The sequence below is a fragment of the Plasmopara halstedii genome (assembly GCF_900000015.1).
Source record: "Plasmopara halstedii genome assembly, contig: Scaffold_2386, whole genome shotgun sequence".
Taxonomy (NCBI): domain Eukaryota; phylum Oomycota; class Peronosporomycetes; order Peronosporales; family Peronosporaceae; genus Plasmopara; species Plasmopara halstedii.
In genome coordinates this window covers 1,490,371-1,500,912 of record NW_020189293.1, presented here as the reverse complement: position 1 = coordinate 1,500,912, position 10,542 = coordinate 1,490,371, and the positions used below count along the sequence as shown (strand labels likewise).

Below are 10,542 nucleotides of genomic sequence, written 5' to 3'. Positions count from 1 at the left end.
CGGCGTGCCTTGAGTTTGGCAAACTCAAATCAGAGGTGTCGCTCCACACGCACGTCCATTTCCTTGTGGCTAAACTGCAGGTTATGCAGTGAGGAAAGTTCCGGTGCCTTTGCACCCATCGCTCAAACTGCACTTCATCGTCTATAGCGCTTTTGCCAGGGGCGAGCACTTCAGGTATTGTCCACATTGCGGGTACACGAGATCCGCCTCGTTGTACACTCAGATGTGTGTGATAAGTTTCTAGAGGAATCTATCGTGGGATCAAGAAGCGAGCTCAAAGAGCTTTCCGTGTGGCAAGTTCATTATATGCTCTGGCCGGGGCCGGATGATGTGGACGCGTAACGATCGAGTTACCGCGTCCTTTGCTACCACAGCGGGATCCGCTGGGCGGAAACCATACTTCACACGAGGGTCAACGACCAACCGTTGGTGGGCGCGCTTTAGAGCCGCATTATGGGCACTTCAAGCTGCCGCCTTGTTTACCGTCGAGGTCATTGATGATCACATCACGTACCTCAGTTGACGAGAAGTCAGGGAGCGGACATGGGGTTCGCAAGACACGAGCAGGGCTCGTTTCGCGCCACTGGCACAGCTCATCTTCCTCATCATCCCATGCGGGAAAAGGAGTGTCAGACCCATAGTCGACCACATCCTCAACTAGGCCACTCGGCACTGAAAGCGTGCGCGGAGTGCGACGTTTGTGCTCATTGAGCCTAGGATATACACCTCTCGGTGCTGCGGACGCTCTGTCCGACGTTGCACCGAGTGCGGGAGATGAAGTTGGGCTATACCCATACTCGCCGTCAGAACCGGCGAGACTTGGAAATATTGGTGTCATTGACACATGGCTCATTGAGCAAGGAAGTTGTTTGTTCCAACAAATGGAGTTGCAGTGTCTAAAGGACACGCGAGTTTCGTTGAGGCAATAATTGATTGGAACTGTAAATGTTCCTAATCTTAATGGGGGAGGGTGTAACGGGGTTACACGAACCCTAATAACATGGGGGGTGTCACACGAGATGTGAATAATGTGACCACACACCCAAACAAGAATACGGTACGAGGTTAGGGGCAGGTAGCCAGTGATTTTACTATATATACTACATTTAGGGAAATCTCAACTTTTAATATTAGGATAAAAATATAAATATAAATTAGTCTCGATTTTGAACAGAAGTGTTCGTTCGCTTTGATTAAGGCTTTAAGGTACTTTTAGAGGCAGCGGATTGCAATCCGCTGCACTAGTACTTTGTTCTTGTAAAGGACGAAAGGTCGGTGACCAAAAGACGCTTCCTCAACCGCAAAGCTATGGCAGCCCCGCTGCAGTATGTGTCAGGATGAAAATTAAAGATATTTTAGATAGAAGTTGCTCGGAGTCACTTCTACCGCTCATTTCGGATAACACCTCAGCAACTGCATCGAATATTGCTTAAAGGACGTCGGTCGCGTGTACAGCGCCTTAACTTCGACCATCAGTCCTTGTGATGTACTCGCGGGAGATTAAGCCGGAATGAATATGCCGTAGAAAAGTCAGTGTATAGGGCAAAGAATGGAGTGGAAGTTCACGCACTTCAAACAAAGTTGCAGTTCGACGTTGTCGCCGAAGTGATCTACGGCATATTCTGACGGGGGAGCATATACTCATTCCAAAAAGTTGTGAGCGCGCAGAAATCTACTTTGGTAAGCTTGCCTTCACGCAATGCATGCGATCGCTGACAACGAGAATGTTTCGGTCGTGTACATATGCGGAATGTTTTAAAAAGAAAAATCCTTTTCGCGGTCCACAATTTGGTATTGGAAATTGTAACGGGTTTGTCTGTACTATTTTCTTACACTTCTATACGATTGTGCAAGAACTACAGTATCACCGCGCTAATGACAGATACAAGGGTGCATGTAGTCGGAAATGCGCTTACAGACGGTTTGAAGTACCGATACTTTGGTGCTTGTAAAAGATGGTGAAAGGAGAGGGAGCCGCACGTCAAGCAGTATAGATACTTTATAATCGGACTTAGTAAATCATAAACATTTCGTATTGATTGAAAAAAGATAAAACGGCGGGCTACTGACGTCTAAATAGCCTGAAGCTCGTGCATCATAGCTGCCAACGTGCACTCATGTCGGTGTGTGATCTGCATGATGCGCTCACTGGCTAAACCTCGTTCGATATCAAACAGTCTCTCTATTCGTCCACGTTCACGTGGATCAGCAGATGCTTGGTGCAAAAGATGCTCCCGTTGTTCTTCCGCATGATGTTCTTCCTGTAAAACCTCCAGCAATTCTTCATTCTGTCGTCTTTGAAGATCGTTAATCATAGCAATAATTTTTTCATCAGCGAAATTCACAAATTCCTCTGCAGACTCGGCGCTGTGAGAGCCACAACACGAGTCTGTGTCTGATGTATTCTGTCGCTCACGGCTAGTAATACGTTGACGACTTATAGTAGCACAACGAGAGCGTCGTGCTACGGCACTCATGGGTCTCCTACTATTTCCTGATGGTCGTTCAACACCTTTACTTTCTGTTTGCAAAGATTGCGTTGGATAAAGTGCTTCGGAAGCCGAACGCGGCCGTCCAATTCCTATCTTAAGCCTTATATGCTTAGGAAGGTTCAATTTCTTGGTCACTTTCATCTTGTAAAAACTCTCGAGAATTTCATGCTTTTGACGACCAGCTCTTTGCTTGATCTCTTGTCGTCGACGAATGAGACTGGCACGCTGCTCTTGTAAATGCTCAATGCGATGATTGTCCGTCTCGATTCGAGAAAGCAGAAGCTTGGCACGGTATTCGTCCTGTCGATTCTTACGCTGAAGTGCGCTCTGAATCTCTTCTTCGCGTAATTTAGCATCTTGCAGTCTAGCTCGCACAGATGCATGCTTATACTCTTGCATCCTCTGCGCTGCCATGGCCTTCATTTTTGTCTTTCGAAGTACAGCAGCTTGCTTCTCGTGAAGATGCGCTTCCATGCGCTCGTATGCACTCCGACGTTCCCGTTCCAATCGCCGCTCTTCCCGCTGTTGGGCTTTTAAATGCTGTTCTTTTTCATATTCACGCTGCACCAGCCGTAGCTGAGCCAGTCGCTCTTTCTCTTGAAGCTGCTCTCGACGCTTTTCTTCAATCATTGCTAACTGGCGCTGAACACCTTCTATAGCTTCTTTTTTTCGAAGTCCTTGGAGTCGTCCTTCCTCCTCTTTCATCCTCCGCTCGTATTCAAGTGCTTGACGACGTTCGTCAATGAGTTGTTGTTTACGAGCTGCTTCTTCAAGCTGAGCTGAGCGTTGCAAGTCTTTTTCGTGCAGCACATTAGCGATCCGTGCCGAGTTTCGAGCCTGTTTTTCAGCTAATTCTCGTGCTTTCAATTGCCTGTGTCGCTCTCGCTCTTGCTCAAGTCGCGCTTCCCGCTCTTGCATTTCAAGCGATTTTCGAGCCGCTTCTCTCGCTTGAGCGACATGAAACATCTCATTTTGCTTTCGAGCTTCTTCGTGATGACGCTGGCGTTCTCTTTCACTGAGCTGCGCATCACGCAGCCGACGAGCTTCTTCTTGCTTTGCACGTTGCTCACGTCTCCTTAAGTCTCTCCGCTGCTCAAGAGCTTGTTGTTTAGCCACCTGGAGCTCTTGACGATGCTGCTCTGCTCTTTCAATCTCTCGACGACGTTTTAATTCATCAACCTCTCGCTGTCTTTGTATACGCTCCATAACAAGTAATTCCTCTCGTCGCTTTTGCTCTATTTCCTTCCTCTCACGCTCTTGTTGTAGCTCCGTCAACTTATATTCAAAATTGAGCATTTGCTGGACTTCCAGCGCTTGACGCTGTTGTATTCGCTCAAGTTCTCGCTTTTCTCGTTCAATCACAGTCAATGCTTGCGCTTCGGTTGAGCAACATTTCGGCGTGATTCCAAAGCCCAAACGAGCAGCACCCACTGGAGAGCGACAAAAGGTGCGCGTTTTAAGCGACATGAGGCCTTGAAGCTTTTGAAGCTGAGCCTCAATTAGCTCGTGGCGTTGCGCGCGCACATTGCGAAGCTGAATTTGACGATTTTTCTCATACCTCGCTGCTCGTTTGGCGGCAAATTCTCGATCTTCCAGCGTCCTACAAAAACCTTTTGAAGAGCTAAGAAAGTACTCGAGCGGATGAAAAATAAGTTCGCTAAACTCGAGACCAAGCATCCGACAAGCCTGACCACAATGCACACTTAGTCTATAATAAACAACTAGAGAGTATGCATAATAGCTGTACCTCGATGGAACGGGGACTGTTCAAAATGGGGTCGGCCATTGCATCAGTCTCGTCAAAATTGTCTAGCGTGATAGCTTCGCCATCTTCATTGTCTCGTATCTCGAATTTACCAAAACCACTGTCCGCTATATTGAATGGGCCAATGCTGCATGCACGGCTTGGAGACAACATTCGCGTCATCTTAACGACACAGCAATGCAAAACTTTCAGCGTTAGAACTACTCAGTGCATTGAGTGTCAAAGCGCATTTGATCCATTTTCGTATCAAGTTTGTATTTATAGCGATCGGGAATGACATGCGTGGGGTCACCCTTTGCTTACCAAAACAAAACGACCGACGCACACTCAGAGCGACAAGGTCCTTTTCACACGTCTAGACATGGCTATGAGTTCTTCTTTGGTCGGTTCGTCTAGACTTGTGGATGTGGGTGGTGGTGACTCTCATGTTCCAATGAGCACTACCGACAACTTGGATCCGAGTTTGGGTATGTCTGTGTGATGTTCTTTGCTCTCTTCAACTGTATACTGACTTTCTCATTGATGCTTTAGCTGGTGGCTTTCGAGTGATCTACGATCGAGAAACACCATTTGAGCTCCGAATCCAGGTCACAATATGATATCAAATATGGTTGATGTCTATTCCATATTGATTGTCATTTTTGTGGAAACAGGGTGCCGACAATACACCTCAACAAATTGGAACTCTTGAAGCCATCAAAGTTAAAATCCTGGTCATGGTATGCTCATGAATGTATAATTTATTATTTGCAAAGTTTGCTCACGTTAGTTTGGTTTGATGTGTTGCAAAGGGAATTGACACGGATATTCACGTAGTTCGAGTAGAGCTCTCTACTGAAAGCGATCTCTTTTTCTTGTATACCCACACGTGCGATTTGGAAGGCTTCCAAGCGATGCAACAACAACAGAAGCTTATGGTGGACTTCACGGACTACGCCAACGTGCTAATTCGAATGCTAAATAATTGTATTAAAGAACCTCACAACCACCTCGCAGTGTATCTTATGCAAGCTGATGGCCGAGCACGACTTGACTTTATTCAGAACATGGAGTACAAATTTATTGAGCTGCTCTCGGTTGACTTTATTCGTGCATGCGAGGATTCCATTCGTCAGCACATTAGCTTTCGTTACACTTCTATGAAGTCACGTCTTCAAGTGCTGCAGACGCGGCTTCATGTATGTTTTGTTTGCAATGGGTATGATGTCAGCCAACATGAATTTTATATTGGCTGTAGGAAGTTAACAGCATCGTCAAGACCAAGAATCCATCGCTGTTGTTGCAGGCAAGACATTACTTTTACTCTCCATTGCTGACTTGCAGCTGACACTTCCATGTACAAATTAGCTGCAGAAGTCTATTCCATCGCCGTCGTCTCGAGCTCGCTTTCTCACTCACTGACAACAGCCTTCAACTCGTTAACGCTTTAATAATAATGCAATCAAACGAGATTATGCCCCCCTTTTTCTCATTCACGTATATTTGAAGCAGTACAAGATGTTTCTTATAAAACAATTTGTTTGTATGTGCTATGCTAGTCGTCGCCGTTTTTTGGCGGATAATGACTGGTCTTCCTCTCTCTTCATTTCGGTTTTCACCGACACTTCTGTGCTGTCTCTTTCTCTCGGATGACTTTGTCTTGAACGACCTCCACCGCTTGATCTGAGTGGACTATTTGGTCGTGATGCTCGTCCACTACTGACTCCAACGTTATTGTGACTACTTATAGCTCCACTGTTTTGCTGTTTGGCCTGCTCGCGCCGAATTTTTTTCGTCTGGTATTCGTGAGACGGAGGAAGATTTGTGATTGGAGGAAGCTTCCTTGGATCATCCGGAGCATAAGGACGAGCTTGAAAGTACAGCGTTTTAAGGCAGTCACCTGCAGTTAGACGCTGTTCCGGGTCCAGAACGAGAAGCGCCTCAATCAACTCTAGAGCCCCTTTTGGCAAGATTCTCTTTCTTGCTGAAGTTTCGCGCATTAAATGTTCACGCAAACGCTTAGGTTTTGGTTTGTCAGGGACAAACGTGCTACTATGTGTCAGAAACTTGTAATCTGGCCACGACTCGGTTGTTGGGGTTCCGCAAATGTCGAAGATCTTCGTTATTTGCTCAAGTTCTGTCTTGCCTTGAAATATGGGATGACCGATATATAATTCAGCAAACACGCAACCAATACTCCACATGTCAATACTAGCATCATAGCTTGTAGCACCAAGAAGCAGCTCTGGTGGGCGGTACCACAGTGTGACCACTTTGTTGGTAAAAAGCTGGTCTCCACGCAAAGAGCGCGCTAAGCCAAAGTCTGCTACCTTTAGCAAGTGATCCCTCGTCATTAAAAGATTAGAACATTTAATATCTCTGCAAACAAGAAAAAGTGTGTGTCAGTTCTTAATTCGACATGGTTGAATACTATCCCCGTACCGATGAATAATGTCGATAGAATGCATATATTTCATAACTTCTAGCAATTGCTTCATCAAGCACTTGATCTCGGTATCATCAAAACTGTGACAGATCAAAATATTAATTTCGTGGCTTATTAATTATCTCCAAAGATCATAATTTCTTTCAACTCACAAGTGCTGACGGTCAATTAAACCTGTCAAGTCGTGTTCTAGGTACTCCAACACCAAGTAAATAGATCCATGACAATAATCAAGCGGTTCATCTTTCTCTGTAAACTCGGCTGCAAAGCAAACTTAAATTAGCTACAAGTTTGCTGTGATTGAGTAGATTGTATTTCACCATCGTCATCGTCATTCTCGGATGAGACTACCACTTCTTTCATGTCCACAATGCTAGGATGGTTAAGGCATTTAAGAACTTTAATTTCCCGAATCGTGGTCACTGGCAGCTACAAGCCATCATAAGCAAAATTATCGACGCATATATTTCCCAACTTACCCCTTGGACCTCATTTAGACTACGAATTTTCTTGATAGCTACGACGTTTCCCGTCGCTTTATCCTTGGCCATATACACTTGACTAGATCAATACATAGACAAACACGTTTTGGACGATTGTAAGCAATCAGCTGTACTTGAAACAAAAGTCAACACTTTACCCGTAGGTCCCCGCACCAATACACTCGAGTTTCTCATAGGCATCCATGCCCCGAGTACCCCAGTGATGCTTAGGTAGGTGGAGACTCATGACGACGATCGACGTTATTGTTGTGACATTTGATTGGCAGAAAAACAATATTTTGTTAGGCAGCGTTGGATTAAGCTTGACAATCACAAAGATAAAAACTATGGGACTCTGGCGGAAGGCGTTGACGTCAATGAACGCAACAATTCTCAACTCAAAGCAGTGTACGACATCATTTTCATGCTTAATGATGGCTCACGGATATGACTGAAATGTTGCGTTATCATCTCATCGACAGCGCTCGGTATCCAGCTCAAATTGCAACCCGAGAAAAACATTTTCTTATTTGATGCTAAGGAGTCTGTCGCAGAGTGGACTGCTTCCAGCGATAAATCCATCGGCGGTGCTATAAAAATGGATCTCATAGAATAAGCAGATTGTAGCCCGAGTTATACTCATGCTGGTCGTATTGTTTGCAGGATTGTCGAAGTGCAAATGGGGATTCTATACAGGTGAAGAGCCAATGAAAGCTTCAGATGACAAAGCCTCAAAAATATTCATACAAAACGTTAAAAAACAGGATCGTATAGCATCAGGTGCGCAAAACGAGCACGTTCACCATTCAGTTGATGTTTAACCCAAAATTTTGTTCTGTGTAGCGGTTTTCACTGGAAACTTGAGTATGGATTGCCAACCAACGGAAGCGGGTGTAATTCGAAGTGGTTACTGCGCAGTACGCGCCTCTACATCGTCAGATTTGCTCTTGCACGGATATGAAGGCATAAGTATGCGAATTATGACAGACGGTCGCGAATACCGCATGAACATTCAAATGGAGAGTTGGAACCCATTTAATCTGTTTATTGGCTTTATTCGGACGCCACCCAATGAGTGGGTGGATATAGATGTACGTGATAGTTGTGTGATTGCGTTATACCTAATATCGCTAAGAAAAGTGCATTATTTGTTCAAGCTGCCGTTTCGCAATTTCTTGCTTACGGCCAAAGGATTCGTGAAAATTACCGATGAGACCAAACTTGATCCTTCTAAGCTCAAAAGTGTAAAAGCTGCCAACTCTTTTTGTCACCGAAGCTGTGAAGTAATTGCGTTATGTATCATTCAGATTGGCTTTGCAATCGCTGATCAGAGAGAAGGTGAATTTGAGCTTCGAATTCAATGGATAAAGGCAGTTGCACAATTGAAGTCGTCAGACAAGGACAAAGATCATAACAACGATGATGACCGGTGAGTACGGCCAGAATGCATTAAAAGAAAGCGGTGCTAAGTCTTTGTTTCTCTATTTAAGATTCGATCACTCTAGTGCCGACTACTTTCGGAAGCCTGCAGATTTGGTCATATAAAGCGTCATTGAACGCTCTGTGTTTGTTGGACAGAGATAATGGAGACAGCGTAAATCGGATAGATGCAACAAGGTCACCATTATTTACGTATAATTTGCACGTATCTATCAGTGTAAATACTATTTCTACACCTCGTCCTCGTTCAGCAGCATATTTGGGATGCCATCGATGATGGGGAAGACACGACCTGACTCGGGGCACACAAGCTTTCCGTGTTTTACATGCACCTCTAACAGCACATGGTGAATTTTGCGGAGAATCTCTTCGTCCGAATCGCCTTCTTCAGCGCTAGGTAAAGTGTCCGGGAGGCCGTCCGCGAGCTTCAGCGCTTTGGCACCAGTCAGGAACGCGCTCCAGTCTAGCTTCGACAACATCTTGCGCACGAAAGCAGCTTGAAAATCGCAGGCTACGACTTCGACCTCTTCAGCCTCAATCATCAGAGGATATCCATTTTCAACACCCTTTTTGTTGCACATGAGCAAGTTGTGGGTGATAAGGCGCATGGCGATGCCAACAAATTGATAGTGTTTAAATTTATGACCTTGGGCCATATGTTGAGCTTTACCGGTATATGTACTGGTATTTGAGCTTTTTTTTTACTTTTTTTTTGGGTATCGCTCTTTGCTGCTATGGCAGGGCGGCATGCCACACTGCCAGTGAATGATCTACACTTTGATATCGATGAACCTGAGCAAGAGAACATCGAAAGGAACAGTGTTTCAAGCGTGCAGGAGAGCGTTCTTCTCATGAAAACCTCGCTGCGTCAGCCAGCTAACACAGTTATGCAACATCGACCCAAAATTGAAGTCGGGCCTTGGATGCCCACGAATTCTGACACAGTTAGCGTCATAAATGAGTCCGCTGCACTAATGGCTACGAAAAAGGGGCGCTTGACGTCCAATCTACGCGCTCCTGACGGTGTCACAACGGCTTTGCTGGCCGGAAATTCTCGATCCTCTGGCCACATCGTACACGCCGGAGTAGATCCACAGAAGTATGGTTCAATGCAACTTCGACACTCGATATTACGTATGAGTGCAAGTAAGACTTCGTTAGGCAGCGGTCTGAGGAAATGTGCATCGGTTGAGTTTGTACTAGACCATGTACACCATCAAGCAGCGCAGAGTTTTTATGCTAGTACGTCTTCGATTGGACGAGAACCACGGTACGGTTGTGGTGCTAAGGACAAGCAAAGTGTGTGATCCATAGGACTTACTCTTACACCTTGTGGATCGTACAGTCGCCTGACCAGTGAAGAGAAAGCAGAGCTGTACCGAATGCGCCCTGACCTCGATATCGGGTTAGATCCGTACTTAAAAAGCCATGTCGAAGAATTGAACAAAAGGAATCAGCGACGCATTGTTTTTGCCATATCTGGCGGCTTCATCTCTATCATCTTATTGCTTTTCATATTTTCAATATGGGAGCGGTCATTTTAAACAAAATCATGGGTGTGAACGCATTGGCGGTCCGTTTACGAAGTTCTCCACCGCCGCACCCATTTGACAGAGACGTTACGATTCAACGTCATGTGGTGTAAATTGTAGCACGACTGAAAAACCGGTGGGATATTACCGGTATAAATGGAATGTTGATTTTTCAAGAAATGCTTAGTAATAATTTTGAAATGATCAAGTTTCTAAAATAAGAATCTTTCCCCTCTTGTCCCGCGTGGTTTGTTTAGTCTGTATACATAAGTTATCGAACTTCTTCAACACTTGACATCAGCTGAAGTACACGAGAAATATCTTAGATACCTAAAAATTAGCTTTAAAAACTTCAAAAGACAAGCACTCCAAAAATGCCGACTCTAAATTTAAAGCCATACCTTTT

At 45.0% G+C, this 10,542-nt stretch overlaps 6 protein-coding genes across 6 annotated transcripts; 3 read left to right on the top strand and 3 right to left on the bottom strand.

Moving 5' to 3' along the window:
* Positions 1–2,072: 2,072 nt before the first annotated feature.
* On the bottom strand, positions 2,073–4,410 carry PHALS_03759 (uncharacterized protein; the record flags this gene model as incomplete). Its single annotated transcript, XM_024718036.1, has 3 exons — positions 2,073–3,363; positions 3,457–4,178; positions 4,240–4,410. 3 exons carry the CDS (start codon positions 4,408–4,410, stop codon positions 2,073–2,075), a joined length of 2,184 nt encoding a protein of 727 aa, XP_024583474.1.
* Positions 4,411–4,618: 208 nt separating this feature from the next.
* On the top strand, positions 4,619–5,658 carry PHALS_03758 (uncharacterized protein; the record flags this gene model as incomplete). Its single annotated transcript, XM_024718034.1, has 6 exons — positions 4,619–4,724; positions 4,789–4,844; positions 4,911–4,976; positions 5,049–5,435; positions 5,495–5,542; positions 5,605–5,658. 6 exons carry the CDS (start codon positions 4,619–4,621, stop codon positions 5,656–5,658), a joined length of 717 nt encoding a protein of 238 aa, XP_024583473.1.
* A 128-nt stretch (positions 5,659–5,786) lies between these two features.
* PHALS_03757 (cmgc cdk crk7 protein kinase) lies at positions 5,787–7,369 on the bottom strand (the record flags this gene model as incomplete). The annotated part of the gene is made up of 6 exons (XM_024718033.1): positions 5,787–6,615; positions 6,679–6,762; positions 6,835–6,943; positions 7,003–7,111; positions 7,162–7,243; positions 7,323–7,369. 6 exons carry the CDS (start codon positions 7,367–7,369, stop codon positions 5,787–5,789), a joined length of 1,260 nt encoding a protein of 419 aa, XP_024583472.1.
* Positions 7,370–7,409: 40 nt separating this feature from the next.
* Positions 7,410–8,709, top strand: PHALS_03756 (Uncharacterized conserved protein; the record flags this gene model as incomplete). The annotated part of the gene is made up of 7 exons (XM_024718032.1): positions 7,410–7,572; positions 7,647–7,751; positions 7,828–7,944; positions 8,008–8,255; positions 8,322–8,408; positions 8,472–8,593; positions 8,655–8,709. The coding sequence occupies 7 exons, from the start codon at positions 7,410–7,412 to the stop codon at positions 8,707–8,709; spliced, it is 897 nt and encodes a 298-aa protein (XP_024583471.1).
* Positions 8,710–8,834: 125 nt separating this feature from the next.
* On the bottom strand, positions 8,835–9,212 carry PHALS_03755 (Uncharacterized conserved protein; the record flags this gene model as incomplete). Its single annotated transcript, XM_024718031.1, has 1 exon — positions 8,835–9,212. The coding sequence occupies one exon, from the start codon at positions 9,210–9,212 to the stop codon at positions 8,835–8,837; it is 378 nt and encodes a 125-aa protein (XP_024583470.1).
* Positions 9,213–9,338: 126 nt separating this feature from the next.
* PHALS_03754 (uncharacterized protein) lies at positions 9,339–9,911 on the top strand (the record flags this gene model as incomplete). The annotated part of the gene is made up of 1 exon (XM_024718030.1): positions 9,339–9,911. One exon carries the CDS (start codon positions 9,339–9,341, stop codon positions 9,909–9,911), a length of 573 nt encoding a protein of 190 aa, XP_024583469.1.
* Positions 9,912–10,542: the final 631 nt, after the last annotated feature.